The following is a 22,189-nucleotide window of genomic DNA, read 5'->3' on the forward strand; positions in this document are numbered from 1 at the left end:
AAATTAATTGTGGACTTTGATGAACATGATTATTTTCATGATATTTTTGATGTAGAAGATGTCACGACAGAAGGGTTCGAAAAGAGTCTCCGAAAATAAAGTGTGGAAGATATCACTGCAGCTATGTATGAATTTGCAGAATGAACACAGATCTTCATATGACAATTTGAACTGGAGACCTTTGGATGTATAGAGCACAAAACGGGAGATTCTTAGTCTAGCAAAGTTTCTACGAAAGCGTAAAGGATCAAACATGGATTATATGTAGTAAATTACGGTACAGTCAACATCACTTATTAGAATCAGAGATAACGTTATCATTCGTGTATTGGCGTAATGTTTGCAAAATATGGAACAGACCAATATAGCATAGGAAAAAATTCATAGTGGTCAGACTTTGGTTTATGTTATAAATTTTTCCCCTATTTGAAAGGGTTTCTTCTTTTGCATATTTTGAAGCTAAGGTTGAACAAGACTCATTCCCTTCCCACAAGTTATTATCAATCTGCAAAACTATGCTGGATGTCCGAAGTCTCCCTTGTTGACAAAAATGTACGTACTTGGTTTGCTATGTCCTAATCAAGCCATAATAGTTGCTATGATCCAAGTATGTGTAGCATTGCTTTTGCAACAATATCAAAAAGGAAGGAGAGTGGGGATTCAACATTGTGAAACTAGTTTGGTGGAAAAAAATAAGAGTATGCCCCTTTTGACCAAAATAGGACATATGGTCATGGTACTCATTACCAGGATTTTCTTCTTTTTTTTAATATATAATCATCAGTTGGTTATTGTTGTCAGAAATCCAGAGTCCTGATATCATCACATTAAGTACAGACCTGCCAACCTTAAAAAAGCAAAAGTCCTGTAATTTCCGCACAAAAATCCTTCAATTTCTTGCAAAATTCCCTGCGAAAATCCTGCAAGCATACGATAGCATAACTTCCAACTGTGGGGAATTAGAATTTGGGAGGTTTATACGCAGATCCAAATTCTGTGTATAAAAATCAATACAATTCTAAAATTTTTTAGAAAACAATGTAGGGATTTCTCCTTTTGCAAAAAACGTGACATCGTGCAAAGACATCGCACCAAGTCACCAATCATTGCCAACCAGTAAGTTAAATTACCTGTCATTACTGCTTTCATCAAATCGCGCCAACAAAACAATTGCCATCGGGCTCTAACAGGGGCGAATAGAAACGGGCCATACAGACGCAACTGGAAATAAAGTCAAAGCAAATACGAGTCATCTCGCCAATTTCGGATGTTACAAGGCCAAGACTCTGGCTGTTTAGCGAATTTTCTCTTTTCTCCCTGAAAATGAAATACAGCCGAATCCCGTTTTAACGAATAGCGAAAATCTCGTTTTAACGAACACTTTTCTAATCCCCAAATAATTTTACCTAGGGACAATGCTAGGTAACCTAGAATTCCTTTATAACGAAATTTCGTTTTAACGGAGTGATTCCTCCGGTCTCTTGGCGTTCGTTATAACGGGATTCGACTGTACTTTTTTTGTTATTTTACGCAGTGGTGACAATTTACACTACGCTTGTGACGTCATTTCGGAGGATTAAAACTGAAAGTATGTCTTTCTCTTCCAAGTAAATTCTTTGGGAACACTTTTACAGTGTAATACCTCCCTTACCCAGAGTCTTCGACCCTCATCTAGAAGCACAATCCTTTATACGTATTGAATTGATTTTTTTTCAGTCAATTTATACTGAATGGAAACTTTGCAAATAAGATTGGCTTCCAGACCACTGGCCTAGAATTTATTGAGCTCCCAGCCAGTCCAAGTTCTATTCAGGGCCGTGTCAACATCATGAGCCCTCCCCCACTAGGCAAAGTGATGCAATGGTAGTCCCAATACTTATAGCTGGAAATAAACAGCCTACTTATTTTCAAAATTGACTGTACTATACAAAATATCATAAGGTGGGGTCACTTATGGACATAAGACCCCTGGGCAGGGCCGTCTTAAGAGCATCATGGGCCCCCGGGCCAAGTGGTTTTTCTGAGGACCTACCAGGTAAATTACAGAAAATTTCAACCAAATCTAATTTTTGTGAGGCCCCCGGGTAGGCCCATGCGTTAAGACGGCACTGCCCCTGGGCATGACTCTTGACAAGAGTGGGACTGACAGACCTGCAGCGCGGAGCCTGATATGGTTTTGATCTTTTTTTTTTTGTTTTTCACACTATATTAATATAGTTGAGGGGGGTCCTGCGAAAAAACCCCATCCTAGCGAACCTGCTGCAAAATGTAGGAGGTGAGGCCCGGATGGGTCCATTCCCTAAGACGGCCTTGTAATGTATAGTCACTACATTACAGACGATTCTGTGATGTATAGTCACTCTGATATATATAAAAGCTTTATTTCTTCACACATTAATTTTTCTTCTTAGCCCTCTGCAGCCCTCCAAACTACCTGTTATGGCCCCTTTCTATATTTTCTTCCGTAGCCCCCTTAAAGTATCTATTTGGATGTTTGAATCCACGGTTCCCCTATTTTTTCGGTACATAAGGAGGTGACCAAAACAAATAGCTCTGGTAGAAGCAAACGACAGGCGAAAAGTTATTTTTTATTTTACTACTGCTGCTGTCATCTTATCTTGAAAATAGTAGCTATTCATCAGGTGAAGCGCAAATTTTAAGAAAAGCAGAATACATCATTCAGTCAAGTTCCTTGTGGTAGAAGCCTGAGAATTGAACTTGATATTCTAATACACGGTTCAGTTATTTTTCGGGTACATACGGAGGCGTATAAAATAAATAGCTTTGGTGGAAGCAGACGACACGTGAAAAGTATGTTTTCCTCTTTTCTATTCTACTACTGCTGCTGCCATCTTACACAACAAATAATAACAATTTATAAGGTGAAGCACATTCAAGAAAAAAGCAGACGACCTCATTCAGTCTGGTTCCTTATAGATTAAGCCAAGGAACTGAACTGAATGTTGCAATTCACAGTTCAGTTATTTTGTAGGTATATAAGGAGATGCAAACAAACGATCTTGGTAGAAGCAGACGACCATCGAGATTAAATTATAATTAAACTGACCATATTTTCTCAAGAGAAATACTAAAATTGATACTTCAAATACGGGACATCACTAATTATTGCCAAAAATGGCAAACCCGAACAAAGTTGCCAAATATTGCTGAAATTACGGAAAAATCGCAACGGCGGGAAATGAAAAATTACTGCAAATTGTAGTATATTAAAATGGATTCCACGGTAAAAAAACGTTCACCAAGACAAATGTGGGAGATTAATATTCTTATTTATAGTTATTATTATATAATTTATGAGTTGAAAAATGATTTCAATCTTTTACTTTAATAAAGAAAAAAAATTCAAATAGGCTTCTTGTAAAATACGGAAAAAACCGGGACACGTTCGCCAAAAAGTCGGGACGGCCAGAAAAACATAAAATACCGGAACTGTCCCGGGGAATACGCGACGTATGGTCACTTATTATAATGATAGTTATAATTCCAGAATTAATGAGATATAATTTCAGAATCAAGGAAATAAATAATTCCAGCATTAATAAAAGAAATAATTTCAGAATTAATCAAAGAAAACTCCAGAATTAATGGAGGAAAATTCCAGAATTGATGAAATTTTTCAGCATTAACGAAAGAAATTATTCTCTATCCTTTTTTTTTTAATCTTTGAAATGCAATATTTAGAGACCGAATTGTACATTTCCATGGGCAAATTGTCAGGCATGAACCGTGTTTTCGCAGAGTCACGTGACTTCCTTGCATTCGATGTGTCAGCCGTCGCGGTGGTTGGATGCTTCCTCCAGTAATGTAAGCTCGATGGTTTTGACTTATTGTCATCCAGCTTATATTTCTGGAGAGAGTATGACGTCAGCGGTCTCCACCTTGGCAATGCTGAGAATGGTGTCCCACAACATCATTCATCGGAAGAGCGCGTTAAAACACACACAATCCCCCGTTATTTTCTTACTGCATAAATAGGAGTTTAAAACAATGAACGAAAGAAATAATTTCAGCATCGGTGAGATAATTCCAAAATTAATGAGAGATATGATTTCAGTATTAATGAAAGGCAATTCCAGAATTAACGAAAGAAAATATTTTAGAATAAATGTGAGATAATTTCAGCATTAATGAAAGAGATAATTCCAGAATGAAGAAAGAGATAATTTTAAAATTTTAATGAAAGCGATAATATCAGCATTAATAAAAGTTAATTAAAAAATTAATGAGTGCGAGAATTCCAGAATTAAGGAAAGAGATAATTCCAAAATTAATGAAAGAAAAATTCTAGAATCAAAGAGAAAATTTCAAATTAATGAAAGAGATAATTCCAAAATCAATGAAAAATAATTTCATTTTTTCTCATCAAACCCCGGCAATATGTAATTAAAATCCGGAAACCCTGTAAACGTTCAAAAAATCCGGCATTGCCGGACCAAATCCGGAGAGTTGGCAGGTCTGTAAGTAGCATGTACTGCACACATTTGGGTAAGGGGGATTTGGATCTCTAATTTTATATCCTAATACTAAGTATCTACACACTGCAGATGAAATTTTTGTGGAAGTCACAATGAATTACATTATTTTAATGTGTACATGAAAACTGATTTTTTGAGATTTTTGGAAAAAGTTCGAAAGATAAATATCTGTAATAATGTATAAGGAAACCCATACTTTTTTTTGGGGACCCAATTTTTGTCAAAAAAGGGGGTTCCTTATACACATTAAAGTATGGCATTCAAAACAAGTAAATATTGGAAATAAGAAAAAATATTAGTATATAGATTACTGGTAAAAATATTAGTATATAGATTACTGGTAAAAATATTAGTATATAGATTACTGGTAAAAATATTAGTATATAGATTACTGGTAAAAATATTATAGGTATAGATGACTGGACACCAAGCGAAGATAATTGGAAAGTTACATTCCTCTGTGAGGAATTGAACCTTTGACGACCGGGCACACCCCGCTTCCCATCTCAGAGAGATATCGAAGCATTCCCGAAAGATAGGTGTGTCCGGAAAGTTTTATTAAAAGCAACATAACATGACCACCTCCGACAAAGGCAGCGAAATAAAATAATTTACATAAAAATTGATCGTCAACTCCTGAAGTCATATAACGAATAAATAAAATCTAAACAATCAACGCCAATGGGCAATCAAAATTATAAACGGGATTATAAGATGGCGGTGTATAGCCGTCCATCCCATAAGGATATAAGTAATCGTCAATTGATCGAATGATTGCCGATAATCTTGGAATATAAAATTTTGAATCATGGTGAATTATTCGCAGATCATCGTCTAGGCCGCAAGTCGTTACCAGAATCGTCACCAGGTGAACTAAGATCAGCACAATTCACTATATAGCCGAGTAAATAACCCTTAATTCGTCCTTGCCGTCAATGACTTGATTCATCTCGTTGCAGATGAACTTGCTTCTGTTTTCCATTTATCGGTTACTTTTGTTGACGCCGACGTGGTCGAAGATCATATTTCCTCTTGAAATCAGTCACTGGGGCTCTTGCCAGTTTGAACTCGACATCACTCCCATTGCTCAGACGCGCACTTCCAGTTTTCTTAGTATGTATGCGGTGTAAGTTGTTATCGAGGAATGATATAATCCACCGCACCCGAGCAAGGCCCATAGGGCTTGTTGAAGAGGTTCGCCGGACGCGGCCGGAGATGTAGACGAACTAGTTTCGTAGCACGACATATTATATATTACTAGGCATTATAAACAGGACATTGCGAAAATGATAATAATAACCTTTTCAATTAGCGAATTACAATTTAATTTTATTCATTCATTGAAAATACTTCGACACCGTGAATTGGAAACTAAACTCGATACAATTTACATGAAACATTGGACACTCTCACTCCACCAAATTAAACACACAATAATTATATATATAGTTTGAATCACTCACCGTCATCTCGGGGCAAGGTTTCCTGCGTCCCCTACATTGAGGGATCTCGACCCGGGGTTAGGAGGGGAGAGAGAGTAAATTAACGACTCTTCAAGCGCGACATGTTGGTCGTCCAACCTCCAGCAATACCTCTCTGTGGCAAAAGCCTCGTGTGTTCCCAAACCAAGTTGGTGAAGACCTCTGCTATTGGTCGAAGGCAATCGCCTAATTTCTGTAAGGGGTTTCATTGGCCCAGAGGCACAATGTCTGTCTGCAGAGTTGTGATGATGTTATGTAATACGTACTTATTCGGTGCTCAAGTGCGTCTTAGAAATACCTGGTGAGGGAAAGGAGAGCACACGTGTTGCATCCCATGTATGTATGAATATGTATGTATGTATGATGTGTGGTTTCTCTATGAGAAGGCGAGAGGGGGAGAGAGAGTGTGTGTAAGGTGCACTCGTGACAGGCTCTTCAAAACTCTTCTTTTGAAACACAGTCGACCGTTTTCGGGAATAGCACCAAAATGAAATTTTTTTGTATATGGGCAAGATGTCAGGTAATGCCATAAAGATCCAATCTCACCACAAGCACACATGGTGTTGTCCGACTTCTTGAAACGTTCTAGATAAGTCGTAATGGGCCGTGCTCGGTTATCATAATCACTTTCTCTCTAGACTAAGTGGTACTATTCCAATGGACGCGTTTATGTATCTTATAGGCATCTTTATGTGCATTCTTGTCCCATAGCTGTTGCCACTTTTGTAACAGGTCACTTTTTAGCGCCTGTTTGATGTGACTGCGTGGTAGCAAGACTTGTTCTTCCGTTGGGAGATTAAGAGCATCTTTGGCCAATCTGTCCGCAATTTCATTCCCCGCTATTCCTGGGGGAATTGAACCACTAAACTCACACTTTTTGGGTGGGTGCTCTACCACCCACACAAGACAGAAATTTTCTTTCCTAAGAGCGGTGCTCCTTTCTGAACAAGGGTATGCATACACATTAAAAAAAAAACCAAATGCACCTGAATGAATCCAAAGGCATAAAATACACAGGACTTTTTTTTTTTTGTTAGAAAGTCTTTTATTTTTCAAACAATGAAAGGAAGAAAAAGAAAATATGAAAAAAAAAAGTTAAATCACATTATCACATTATCAATGAAACGAGGAACTTTATCACCCGACACCATCCTGCGTTCTATTCCATCCTTGGTTATGATGGCAAGGTTAATCATACCACCGCTAGCTCCATCTCTTCCCATTGCCAAAGCCAGTGCTGAAATTGAAAATTTGAATACATGATACACAGCGAAATATATTGAATTTAACTTTCAATGAATAGTCTAAAAAAAGCAGAATCTGCCAACTATTTTTTCCTAAGGAAAAATATAATTTAAATAAAATTTTATACAAGATTTTTTATTATAACATAGGTGGCAATTTTGACTTGAAAAATCCGTATGTCGCTTGGAAAAAATATTTTGCTGCCGCAGAAAACATATACAAATAAAAGAGAAAACCAGGGATTTTATAGAATGACCATATTAACCCCCCCCCCCCCCCTGTAATTTTGGCGGTTGCACTTTTTAAAAATATAAAATAATCACATTTTCATTCTTCACCGAGTTACTTTTGGCATCATATTTGGCAAAAATTAGTGATTTCTTGTATTTCTCTTGAGGACAAATTGATTGCCAGCACTGAGAAGATTTTTCATTTATGCCAAGCCACAATTTGAGGATTTTGCTACATATATAGGAGAAATCAGAAGAAACTGGTTTCAGACCAGAAGAGTTTAACCCTCAATGATCAGGTATGATATCTCGGCCTGATGCAAATGGAAGAGATACATGCCAGCCTCACCGTTTTCTTTACTTCTTCCCCCCCCCCCCCCCATCATTGCAGAGCATCATTGTAACACTATGAACAGAAGTTTTTATCCCTATCTTTCTATACTCCTGTACAGTGATCACACACCATATAATATATTTTTCTACTACATGTACCAGGGGTAGCCCCAAAAGCAGAATGTTTGGCATTGTTCTGAAACGAGTCTTTAGCTGACTGGAAATGTCTCGTCAAACCGAGAATTACCAATATTCAGGTTAAGAAGGTAGTTCATGTACAGTAGTGTCAGAGCCGAGGTGCTCGAGCACCCATGGTAATTTGTGGCACAAATTCAAGCAAATCAGAACTGATTCAGAAATCAAAATTTTCTACATAAATTTCAAGACGAGCACCTACAGGTTTGAAACTTCCAAATGCCCCAGATCACATAAAAAGAATACATGTATTGCACATCCGGTTTCGTCTGAAAACTCAGTCTGACTCAAAATATGAATGTTGATACATTCATATAATAATTTACAATCATACAATCAAATAATTTGCAGAAGAAACTGAAATTTTTGATGCATTGCATCTAGCTGAGAATGCAACCAAATAAGTGTCAAGTTTGTGCAGAAGGGGAGGAATACAAAGCCATGGGTAAAAATTGAGCGACTAAAGTACCAGTGTTTCACCATATTACTTATGGAGTACAAAAAAATCTGAGTTTTGCAGTTGTGGCTTATGTGCATCCCAACTCCAAGGCGTGAATGCGAGCCGATCTCTCCATTAAAAAGTTTCGTCACAGAGAGCAACAGACCTACAAACAGCACAAATGTAATTCAATCATAACATATCACTTACTTCTCTTCTAAAATATAGATGGTAGCACTGAAAAAATAAAACAATGCAACAACATATGCACTCAGACTGTTAGGTACACACACAGTTACACCTCCAGTAACAACTCACTAGGTAGTAAATGGTAGACCTGAGTTGTGCTCGGTTTGGAAGAAAGAAAAAGAAAGGCTTATGTGCAGTACTGGTGCCAATTGGTACAGCCCACAATGCTGTAGCCGACCATAATGTTAGCCATTGAACAAACAGAATTTGGCCACCCCAATATGTGAGTACAGTTGAGTACACCTTTAACATCACATATAATGGACAATCTCTTTTTTCAGAAAATCGTTTGCAGGAGTTGGAAGAACCGGGAAGAATAAATTTCCCAATTTATTCCCATCCTAGGGCCCCAATAGGAGCTTTTCATATCCTAGGTATCTGTGAAGTAAGAAGAAAAAGAGAGGTGAAAATCAAACTTGCCAGTGGACATGTATTTTACTACACAAGAACAGATAATGGAAGAACTAGTGGAGTAGGATTTCTCATTCATAAAAGTGGAAAAATCACATCATTGAGTTGGATAGTACATCTGATAGAGTTGAAAAGTTGGTTATGCAAATATCAAGCATACATACCGTGAATATAATGTACAGTTTTGTAATCCGATTTTTGACCCATTCACTTCCATATATTTTCACCTCTGCTATTACATACCCTGCTTAAAACATACACTACGGATATAACATACCAGAAATCCTTTCCCTTTCTTAATCTAGAAAAATAATTCGGATATAACATAGTGCAGAGACAAAAATTTGGACGATTAAAAAAAACTTTTGACGGGCTCTGCGGCTGCTCCAAGACAATAAAATAAATCAGTAAATCTGATAAATAAAAAAAAGGCTGCTGGGCTCTGCCAAGGAAATTATATGCTGAAAGGGGCTCCGCGAGACAAAAAAGGTTGAGACCGCTGGTCTACAGATAAAAAGCGCCACCCGCTGAAAACATATATCTATTCAATATTAAAATCATGCTCATTTAAAAAAAATATCTTTCTATGCATTTCTGTGAAAAAACAGCATGAAACATGCTCTTCAAATTATTGAATTCTCACTTTTTCTGTTACTTTTGGATCACTTGGTAGATGGCAGTGATTGGTGAAAGTGGAAACGTTTTAAGAGCATTAAATCACTACCAATCGAAAGACTATGCAAAAGCATGCTGTGTGTGTGTGATTGATAAGTAAAATTCTTAAACATTTGTTGTTGTTTTTTCAAATTTATTGTATAAATGCTGACAACTTTGAATGAAAATCATTAGCATAAACTCAAATGATACCACTGAAATCAATTAAACTAAGTAAATGTATGCATCCTGTATGTCCTATACTTCAAAAAATTTTCAAAACTCCTTAGGAGATATTGACCAAAAAAGAATATTCATTCCATCCAAGACATTCTCAATAATACACTTTATACATATATACAGCTGCTATACATGATAATTTCAAGAACTCGCTTAAATAACATGCATATCGATTATATATGTATAACATACACTTCTCGAATCACCTAGGTGGTATGTTATAAGCAAACTCAACTGTACATATGAAAGAGGAAAAGAAAAAAAAATACACAGGGGAGGGTGAAAACAACACAAAGGATTTGGTTGATTACGAAAGAGAAATCGACTACAAATACAGATTGTCCAAATGCCTGTATGAGCTGGGGATGAAAATCAGGTAGAAAAGTTGGATGGCTTAAATTGGAAATCAAGATATTCAAGAATATTTTCCTTTCGGAAAAACATGATATCACTCCAGCCATCAATAAACAGCACGATGAATTGCTTGCTATAACTGCATTCAAATCAAAATCATAGCAACAAAAAGTCACCATTGGCCAAAAAACTGGATGTATGGTTATCCAGGTCATCTCACTGATTCAACTGTGAAGAGTGAAAAACTGACACTGGCTGTTTGGTAACATGTCTTTTCCTTGCTAAAATGAAACATTTATTTGATTTGATGCAATTGATGCTATCTACTTTACGCATGCAAGCCCTGTTTATATGGGGAAATGAAAAAGCTGGTTTTCTTCACTTTGCAATAGGGAAAAATCATAAAGGATTATGAGAATGGGGCATGGTCGTGAAAAAATCCACCAAAGAAGAGGGTGTAAATCTTTCTTCCACTTTTTTCCCTATGAGACAAAAAAGTAGCTAAGCCGCCAAAATATTCACCAAACCATCCGCATTCAAACCCTAATCTTATGCATGCAAAACAAAGCAGTGATGTAATTTTCAAAAAATAAAAAAATGCAAATTGACTTTTTAAGTTCTTTAGGAATGATCTGTTTTGAAGCCCTGTTTATACATGATCAGGGTTTGAATGGGAGTATGGTGAATATAAACCTGCTTGGTAAATTTTTTTGCCCTCTTAGGGAAAAAAAGAGAAAGGGGGATTAACACCCCCCCCCTCTTCTTTGGTGAATTTTTGCAGTTTCGTGCTCCTTTCCCATATTCATTTTTTTTTTATTTTTCCCTATTGCTAAGTAAAAGATACCAGCTCCTTTATTTCCCCTATGAAGGGATGATCAAAAGTAAGGATTTTTTTTCAATGACGGTCAAAATTTGGAACAGAATTTTTCAAGAGTCTGAGGGATGCAGTGAAAATTCAGGAGACCTGGCAGCTATGAAATTTTATCAAATTGATATAATCTCAAATAAATTTCATAAAAAAATGTAAGGCCAAAACTGAAGTGGTTTTTTGGTGAACTTTGTGGAGCCTAGAACAATCCTTCTATTTGAAGCTTGTTGGCAAACTGTTCAATTCAGAAATGATAATGAACTGTCAGGAATTTTGTGTAGAACATTTCAAAAGGGTTTGTTTTATGGTATGACAAATGTGTGGAAAAAAAAATCGTAATCATGTAGAAAAGAGATGGAGGGCCCAGTACACAAGCGAAGAAAGTCCAGTTTTTTCACTATGTGGAGGTTTTTCGTGCCAAATACATGCCACAGTATATTTTTCAGTGCTATCAAAATCAAGTTCTCAGTTCATTCTAATGTCATAGAAAGCAGCATTAGAATGAGCATGCACCATAGAGTTCAATGGAACAGAGTTAAAAAAAACCTTTGGAGAGCCAATTTCTTGAAATCAGGTTTAATGGAATTGGTTCACTTGCGCTCTGAACCCTCCATATGTGTTTGAAATCATCAATACAATATCATTTCCCATTGACATATCATGGCCCATTTCCCATATAACATATTAAGCATAAGACATACCATCAGAAACAAACTGTGCACATTCATCCTTATCCATGTTCGCCTTGAAGTTTTTATCAATATGACCGTATATGAATTCACTTCCTGATCCACCAATGGAGATTTTCTGACGCATAATCATGCCACCCAATGGAATGGAATAGACCTTAAAAAATACAAAAGCAACATTTAATGAATACAATAATTTCAACATGACTTGGATAAATTAACGTTTATCTTGATGGGAATTATTTAAACACCAAAAACATTTTGCTACAGACTTTTCCACGAGAGTGACCGTTATTTAATGTTTGGTCATGGTGCTACTTTATGATAAAACTTTCAATAAATCACACAATACCTGTCCACCCTCTCGGTTATCCCAGCCAGCGCATATAATACCTGCACTGATACTATCTCTGTAGTTGTAGCAGATTTGCCTGAAATCCTGAGCAACAATCTTCACGGGTAATGGCTCACCCATTTCCATCCTGAAAGAAAAATTATTTTTTGTTCATCAATTTTTTTTCTTCTCATAATCAATTTATTGAGATAGACAACAGCCGCCCCGAATGCATAATGTACAATAAAATACAATGCTCGAACAGATTTTGGAATTTATTGAGCGACTTAGTATTATTTTATAAAAGAAAATTCACAGAGAGATGAGTGAATCAGTTAGTGGATGACTGAGTCAGAGAACAAGTGAGTGAATGATCAAACATGTAAATGAGCAAGTTAGTTAGAGAGAGCAATTTATACAGTGAGCAAGTGACTTGCTAATTCTTTTTCTCACTCAGTCACTTACCTCAAAGCAGAATGTAAAATGCAGTTGAATTTTGCTGTAATGAGTCTTCAGTTGCCTAAAAATGTTCTGCGGGGAGAGTTCTAATAACAGAGTTTTTCTACACAGTAGAGTTCTTCTTCCTCCTTTTCATAAAATCCTTCCTAAGATTGTTCTGCGATGGTACGGCACAGTTTTATGTACATTCTTGCTTTGGGAGTCCTTTTCTCATGAACTCGCTTGCTCACTATATTTCTTAGATGCACAAGCGCTTGCTCACTGACTCACTGTCGTTTGCTCACTTTCTTGGTCACCCGCTAACTTACCCATTTGCTCATGGATTTGTCACTCATTCTGGTAGCAAACTGTCGTCTTAGAACATTTCCTTTCGGTGAATTTTTGAAACACAATCCAATGTTATGTGGGTGTGGCTATTTTTCTTTCGACAGTGGAACTTCTTGAAAGTGGACACCCCAATGTGTTTTACGTGACATTCCAATATTTTTCATCATTTGCTTCTGACAATCCTGAAGGAATGCCCATTTTTTCCAACAATGCTTCCTTGAATGATTATTAACTGTAAAACCAAGCATGGCTCGGGTGCTCTCCCATGGGAATGAATGATATACTTACTGGTTATTTTCATTGTTAAATGTTTTTCTTTTGTGAAAAATTTTTAATTCACAGATATATGGAAGCCCTCCGGGGAGGGGGGGGGGGATTAGGGATTTCACCAAAAAAAATTGATGTCCGGTACATAGATCCTGATTTGCCATAATTTAGCTGTAAAATATGGCCAGCCTATTATGTAGTACCTACTAAATTATCTATCAGCTGTTTTTTTTCAAAAAAAAAAACCCCACCCTGCTTTCAATGCAAACGGGTTGCCACATTTGTTAACAATTGGACAGCTTTGACACTATTCATATAAGGTAACATTCAGGTGATGCAATGTTTCAAGAGCTTTTTTCATGTTAAGGGGAATGGGAATCACTATCTAAAGAAAAGAAACAGTGCAGGGATCATTTCCAGACTTTTTTTGGTAGAGTCATGTTTTTGTGAAAAAATTTCTTATTTATGAGGAAAGGGTGATTAATTTTGTGAAAAGTAATTCAGTGGGAAGCAAAATACTCTAGTTAATTTATCACAAAAGAAATGAAATGTCAAATTTCATCAATAAAAATGGTTTCATTAATTTGTATTTTGTGAAGGGTCCATTTTTAAAATTCAGATTTTTGAGAAGGGTCTGTTTTTCAGATCTAAAAGTTTGTGAAAGGTCGGGAAAACTGACCCAAATTTTGGTTGGACAGACCCCTGCAGTGGCAAACAGCCAACTTGATGTTTCTTTTCTCTATTCTTAAAGTTTCTATTTTTTTTTTTCATGTAGATGGCAGTAATTGAAATCTGGCAATATGAATTCAAAATTCAGAAGTCCTATAAACATTATTCGGCATTGCCAGGCTAAATCCAGAAAGCTGGTGGTCTGTGTAAGCCTTACTGATTATTCAACACATTTTCATACACTAACTTCCCTCTAAAAGAGTTGTAGGATCCAATCCAAAAATGTAGACTACATGCTCAAAAATTAAAAAACATTTTGAAGGTCAGTGAAAATTTCAAAGTTCAGCGAATGAAGAGCTGAAGAGGTCAGATGAAATTTTTTTATTCAATTAGATTAATATAATGAACTAGTCACCTGAGAAGATCCAATCGGTATGAAACAGCTTCAGCAACAGCCTGGGTATCGGCAGAAGCTCCAGATCTGGCACAACAGACGTATGGTGTCATGACAGTTATCTTGTCTGCTGAACGATCTGATATGTAAGCCCTTGAATTAAAAAAAAAGCATTAAAGATGATACATGAAAAAAAAATGGTTCTTTACTTTTCGAGAAACAAAATTTTGTTGAGAACGATTTTGTTTCTCAACAAGAAAGTAATCTCTTCCTCCATACAAGGCAGAGTTGGGTTTTTGACATGACAAGCATCAAAAACCTAAATGGATAATGTTTTGAACACAATAGGCATATAACATGATGAAAAACTTACTTTTTTTGTACATTACAATGTTTTATTTTTAAACAGTGCAGTGTTCCGCAGAGCCCTAAGGGATCTGTGTGAACTCTCAGGGGCTGGGCGGCCACTCGAGGAAAATAAAAAACCCCATTAAATTTGAAAAAAATAATTATTAATATTTTTGAATAAAAATAGGTCAGTAAATTTGATGAATAAATAAAAATTGGCATACAGGGCTCCGTCATAGCAAATATATGCCAGAAAAAGCTCAGCGGGTCAAAAAAAGGTCGAGAACCGCTGGTCTAGAACATATAAAATATAATTTTGTGGTTTATCTAAATTTGGAACTCATTCAATTCGGAACTGTGTTCAATTCGCTAAGAGAAATAGAGCTGTTTAATCAAAATATTATTACAAATTATGTTTTCCTTTGATTAATTTTGGTTCACTATCAGGGCTTGACAAATCCTAGGTGTCAGGTTACTTTGGCCAAAAGTGTATTAAGCTTACAAGGGGAACTTATAGCTCAGAACGGCAAGTTTGAAGGGGCAGCAAATTTTATGATTCACAGATCAAGAAAATTAGAATGAAAGGAGGATAGAAAAACTACACGTGAGTGAGTGACTAAAAGAGTGACTTAGAGAGCACTGAGCAGGTCAGTGAGTGGCCAATAGAGTGTGCACATATATGGGTGAAATATGCGTAGTACCCAAGAAGTAGTTTACCATTGACCAAGTGGTCAATGGTAAATTTAATAGGTACTAAAAATATTATCACTATTATGCATAACAGTGATTATGCATTATACGCATGCATTGCGTATTTGGTTGAACATGATAAATCAAATACAAATACAATGCCACAACATGCAAATTGCCCAACGAGGTGGCTGACTTAAGAACATCATGGATCCCCGAGCCATTTTTTGGAGGCCCTACCTACTACTGCTACACCCCCTCCTCCCCGCGGGAACCCCCAACGAATTGGTACATGCGGGAATGTGCGTGTACGTGTAGTGAAACCTGACGTGAAGTTTTTTTTTTGTTTCTCTGTAATGCTTGTTATGTGCAGTGCTACCATCTGCCACCAGTTTTTCTAACTATGAGTGAAGTGTTATGATTGAATGATTTATCGTTGTAGGACTGTTGCTCTCTGTGGCGAGACTTTTTAACGGGGAGATCGGCTCGCATTTTTGCTTTGAAGTTGGGAACCACAGAAAACCAACTTCAGCCGACCACCACTGTGGGGTTCTAACCCGGATCCTCGCATCGCGAGTCCGTCACTATAACCACTCGACCACCACAGCGGCTCCACATGATATAATTCACATACATTTATTATATCAGGGTAGGATTGTAAAATTAATTATTATTATATAGGGATCTGACTATATTTATCATACATGCTCATTTGGAAATTCTTTTACTACATTTATCACTATTACTGTGGAAATATAAGACATCCATATTTGTGTTATAGGCATATTTTTCTCAGCCACATCGTTGGGCATTTTGTCTGTTGTGGTCTTGTATTTGTATTTTTGTAAATTCTACAATTACACTTCGTATTATGCGAAATCGTAAAGACAACAAATTTCAGATATTTATCAAAAATTTACCATAAGGTACTTGCTATTCAGCATTGCAAGTGATAAATTTATCAAACTTACCAGTTATTGTGCATAGCCTACTTACCAGTTACACAAAAAGTGGTTATTATGCATAGTAACCTTTTTTTTCATGTTTACGGCAACATATATTTATATATTTTATTTGTCAAACCCTGTTCATTATTTAATTTGGTTACTAATGAGGAAGTCCCAAAATGTGTGTGTGTGCAAAGTAGGTATTAGGCCTACTTCTCTATTTCGGGCTGAACCATTTTCTTCAATGGAACAAAACAATTTCATTATACGGACACACTCGATTGCATTCTTATGCGACCCAACTTTGTAAAAAAAAAAGCGAGGAAAAAGAGGGAGAATAGAAACTACATTACCCCATTGATGTTCTGGAGTCTGCGCCAATAACGACACCTCCATTGAATTCTGCTGCCACAAGTGACGTCTGAAATACACAAAATTATTTCTGTGAGAGGAAAAGAATTGTTGATAATGCCAAAACAGTGACATGCCTTGCCAACATTATTTTTTTTTCTACTGAAAAAAATTGAAAAGTTAAACATTTTTAGGTCATACACACTTTGCCCGTGGGCCATCTGGTCTTTGAGTTTGAGGCCTAAAACCCAAGTTTGTAGAAGCGAACTAAAGGCTGAAATGCACTACACTAATGTGCCGTGATTTCACAAAGTAAGTTAAAAATTTTCAAATTTCGCCACTGGAAAAAATTATTTTTGCCAGGGTGGTTTTTTTTCCACCACGGCAAAAAAAAAAAAACTTGCCAACCCTGATTCCCATGAATTGGAATTCCATAGGTGGCAATTCAAAGACTTGAAAAATCTGTAGTTTATCCTGTGATGACACATTTCACATCAAAGAAAGCATGTCAAACAGTTAAAAGGGAAAACCGGGGACTTTTTTGAAATTGTAATGGGTGACCATATATGAATCCCATTTTCCTGGGATGCATTTTTCCCTGTCCTGAATTTTTTAGCAATAATTACCAATTTTGCTTGCTTTAATCATCATATTTGGTGACAATTACCGGTTTTTATTACTTGAAATCCTGATTCCCCACATTTTTCCCGAGAAAAAGGAGTCGGCCTGAAATTGCAAGGACTGTGAGAGCATTCTTTAGGGATTTTCTATTCAAACAAAGCTCAATTTGAGGACTTTTAGGGATTTTTATACAAAGATACGAAAAATCTGAAGAATTAGATTTCCGACCGGAAGATTTTAATAAGGCTCAAAAATCGGAAGGCTTCTGGGTAAAACGAAAGCACTGGCACCTATAATATTCACATTGTCTCTGACATTACATCAGTACAGTATGTTTCAGCCTTATGTCAGAGGTTCCAACATGAAGGAAATATTGATTTGGGGTTGAAAGTTGTCACTCATCCAGCCCCCCATCTGAAATTCTTCTAGCCTCAGCAGCCAGGTTACAGTGAATATGAACCAAGTGGCACATTTACAGATCACTTGAGTAACCTGCAGCGTTAATCCAGATTAATTAAGCCTGCTACATGTTTTCAAATCAATGAAGTGGCCCACACTCTCCCGAAGATTGAACATCCTAGTTTTAGATGCCCCATCTTGTCTGAAACCTTAGTAAATAGCACCACATCGGGTCTGGCATTGAAATATGTCACGAAACAGTGATATATACCATACACAATATTGTGAATTCCTCAACAAGACATAAGCTTTGAAGATTGATCTGAGCAAATATTAACTGCATGTTTCCCATGACTCACTTAAGCGAACTGGAAATGGGCAGAGGGTCACTGTGAAACATTACCAGATCACTTAGGTCAGGGGTTCTTAACCTTTTTCAGGCTGCGACTTACAATCACCAACACTGCCAACTTCGTGCGGTGCTATTAAACATTACTCGTTACCAAAATGTTTTATTTGATGTAAGACACATCGTGGAAGCCCTAGCGACCCAAACTTGAGTAACGACCCATAGGTTAAGAACCCTTGACTTAAGCGATATAGGAACTGCCCCACGGGTGAATTAAGCGATTTGGAACTGTGCCGCGGTCACTTAATTAATCTGGTAAAGTGCCCCTTTGTTCCTTTTTGGAAAACCAGGTATGAGGTCGCGGGATCCATGACTTCGAGGGCCACATATGACCCGAGGGAAATGGCTTCGCACGTATGGTTCAGAGCAAATGTAAACAATTCAGGGGATGACACTGGGAACAAATCATTTGGATTTTAATTAATGGACAAAGGGGAAAAAGAAGTCCATGGACTAATTCAAAATGGCTTTAGTACATTCACGGACTTACCCCAGTTGATTCAACAGCGTTCATCCAATCAGTGTTGTCCATTTCAGTTTACAAAACGGGAAACAAAATCACAACTGAATTCAACTTGAATGACCAAGCAAATTTCTTCAGAAATTATGACGCAAGTTCCGTTAGACACTGCCGGACACAAGGAGCAAGTTCACGCAACTGGACGCAGATGGGTCTTGAAATCACTGAAATCGAACTGACCATATAATCTGTTAATTACGGGACAGTGTCGAATTTTCCAGAGATTGAATTCGCAGTCTTCACTAAAATCATGAATGTAGATCAGTGGTTCTCAACCGGGGGCCATATGACCTCAGGGGGGCCCTAGGACATTCCAGGGGGCCATAGATGGAAATCTGGTGAAAGGGGAGCCACGGCTACTGATACGGGGGCCACAAAGAAGTTTGTGAAATTAAATTTTTCTAGTCACTCTGACTAAAAAAAATTTAATTTCAAACAAAAAAATGCATAGAATATATTTTTCGCAATTTTTCCCCATTCAAGTAACATTAAAATGAGGAAGGAAATAAAAAAAGCGTTGCATGTAATCTCGGTGGGTTTACGACTTGGCCCTTGACAGTAGCCCCTGACAAAAACTATATAAGAGGTATAAAGGAAAATGAAGTAACTGTAAAGACGGAAAGTTGTGTGTGTTCGAAGACTTTTCATTCAAAGAGGGCTGCCATAAAGAAAGCAGACAAAGATTTGTTGACCATTCATTGACATTCTTTTGAGTGCTGGTGCAATCCAAGAAGTAGATGGGTGAAAAATGAAAACTTGTAAAAAAACCCCATCGTTTTCATGCAATTACAGACAGATAGATAGCCATCTAGTTTAGCACAAAGCTATCTTCAACCGGCACTGAGTGGTCTGATCATTGATCATTTTTGTCGTACCACGGTCATTTTCTGCACACGAGGGCTAATTAGAACCCGGGACCTACAATTTATTGCGGATTCCGAACGGCAGGCTTTTTTCTTATACTCATCGAGAGGTTGATGCGCTAACCCCCTCAATGGGAGACTCCCTACGGTAGAAATTTTTCGCTGCGGTCAAGTTGCCATTTTTTGTTGTACCCCTGTGTCAATAAAGTTTTCTGACAAGGACGAACCGGGTATCGAACTCGCGACACCTCTAAACCTGAGTGGTCCGATGGGGAATATATTTATAAAAATCGAATAAAGAACGATTGCTCTGGGGTATTTTTTAATGAATTTTTGGGGAGGGGTGTGTCAACACCCACTGCCTCCACTGAAAAGAAATAAAGTTGAATTCAGTTATAACGAACTCCATCCAAGAGACCAAATAATACATGAGGAAAAATACCCGCGAAATTAAATTTTTTAGAACTACATTGCTGTATAACTTAAGAAACTGTAAATGCATAAATTTGCTGTTGTTTCAAAATCGCAAGTGTTCATATGTCATTCCTTTCAATTTAACAGGAAAAACGTGATTTTGAACATATTTAAGACGATCTTAACGTCATTTGGTTTGCTGATTGGTTACTATATGCAATCCAAGCAGATAATGCATTGGGACTTAGTAGGACTAAGATTGACACCACATCTTTAAAGTTTTTTTAATCTATACTGTAATGCTTCCTATTAACTGCCCTACTACGTAAGCCTGCTGCTGGCCTGCAACATCCCAAATAATTTCAATACAATTTTCCTATCCTGCAAGAACAATGTTGTGGGCATTAGAAAAAAAAAAAATCTAAAATGGCGTATGACCACATTTAAAGCTATTTAAATCCGTTTATTTCAGACTCACTGCATCTGCTGATTTCTCAGAAAAGTGCAATAAATTCTCACGCAAATCTTCATTTTGAAATGTCCATAACCCGCTCAATGCGTATCTTTGTATCTGTCAACCTAAAATTTGTGGTTTTTACTGTTGATAATACGCATGCAAAACCAATTCAGCGACGCATTTTTCATAATCTGCAAAAACATCGTGGATTTGATAGTTGGAAATCATGTCTAAATGCCAAAGATTTGGAGTTCGAGTCAAAATGAAAATGCCAAATAATTGAAATTGTGCTTCGTATAAATGAAATATTTTAATATTGAAAGAGCTATGTATAGAGGTTAATCGTAATCGTAGTCAAACGTCTCATAAATGTGAAATTTTGTCATAAAACTGAGAGTGAGGCCCGAATCCCCTTGCGTGCAAGTAGAATTTCAAGTCATTTACGCACAACCGAGCCCCCCTGGCCATTTTTCTTTTTTTCTCCCCACCCTTTCTTTCTTTTGTTTCTTTCTTAAATTTATAAAAGTAAAATGACATAATCATTATAAAAAGGACTGCTTTCACATCAAAAATTGCAAAAGTATCAGATTTTTTTGGTGGGAATACAGTCAACCCCCATTATAATGAACTCCAAGAGACCGGAGTAATAAAGCAATTTCGTTAAATTTCAGATTTTTATATTGTTCCTATGTAAACTTATCCGGGGGGATTAGAAAAGTTTTCGTTAAAACGATATTTTTTCCGTTATAACGGTATTCGTTAAAAGAAGAGTCGACTGTATTTTTTTACGTGTATATGCAGACTGCATGGGTAACAGGGCGTATGGCACTACTTGCCAGCCGTTAGTCTTAAAGACATACCCAACTAGGAAAAGTATCCGAATCACGTGCCCAACTCAGATATGTCATTCATGTTGTAAGGGGTTGTGTAATTATAAAATGAAAATAAAATCCTTTTTATACCATCCCAGTGTGCCGAAGAACCCAATTAAGAAGTTGTTGCTCTGTCTTTTCCGATGGCAACTAAAATAATTTCACGTTTCTAAATGCAATATTCACCGAGATATGCGAATCCGAAAAATTGAGGAAATTTGGGGGGGGGGGGGAACAGCATTAAATGCGGGTAAAATAGTTTCCCCGCATTTAATGATTTTTTTTCCAACTTTCTTCGAATATCTCAGTGAATATTGCACATAGACACGATGAATTTTTTTCAACATGAATCAAATATCTGAGTACTACACATTATTCGGGTACTTTTTCCAACTGGAAGTATTCCTCTAGAACCAATGGTTCGGCAGTAAAATGCCGTATGCCCTGTTACCTATGTGCCTTGTATATTAAATATAGTACAGACTATTATGTCAAATATTGTGTTGTGTTTAAGCCAACACGCACGTTGCTTCGTTCGCCTGCGAGAGAGCGGCCACATTACGAACCAAAAAGCCACTTGAAGGAAGCTTGTCATCCAACGAAATATCAGATTTTCACCGTATCGAAATTTGAGTGAACAAACTGATGAGGGGTTTCGGATTAGCTGACTTTTGATGACAAGGGGGAAGGGGGGGTTAAGGTTGCTTACGTCATCAACCATCCCTTTTTGAAGATATGAAATATTCTAAGCTGCTGACGAAATTTTGCTGACAGGGGGATCAGTGTTTTGCTGACAGGGGGGGGGGGCAGGGGGTCAAAAATGGCTGAAAATCTGCGTACGTAATATTTGAATAGCCCCTTATTTATATTTTCCGATGGGCTTGAAATCCTGATAATGAATCATTATTATGTTCACATGAACAGTTTTGTCACTGCGTTACGCAATGACAAAACCCGTATATAC

General features: G+C 37.1%; 1 protein-coding gene across 1 annotated transcript; it reads right to left on the reverse strand.

Moving 5' to 3' along the window:
• Nucleotides 1–7,003: 7,003 nt before the first annotated feature.
• Nucleotides 7,004–18,741, reverse strand: Prosbeta1 (proteasome beta1 subunit). The gene is made up of 6 exons (XM_089240190.1): nt 18,590–18,741; nt 16,673–16,740; nt 14,356–14,487; nt 12,237–12,366; nt 11,897–12,041; nt 7,004–7,214 (listed from the first exon to the last, which is right to left on the reverse strand). Exons 1-6 carry the CDS (start codon nt 18,629–18,631, stop codon nt 7,078–7,080), a joined length of 654 nt encoding a protein of 217 aa, XP_089096316.1. The 5' UTR covers nt 18,632–18,741; the 3' UTR covers nt 7,004–7,077.
• Between the last annotated feature and the right edge of the window lie 3,448 nt (nt 18,742–22,189).

The sequence above is a fragment of the Pholcus phalangioides genome, unplaced genomic scaffold, assembly GCF_987345545.1.
Source record: "Pholcus phalangioides strain wild (caught in Gottingen) unplaced genomic scaffold, Ppha-v1.0 ptg000012l_1, whole genome shotgun sequence".
NCBI classification, from domain to species: domain Eukaryota; kingdom Metazoa; phylum Arthropoda; class Arachnida; order Araneae; family Pholcidae; genus Pholcus; species Pholcus phalangioides.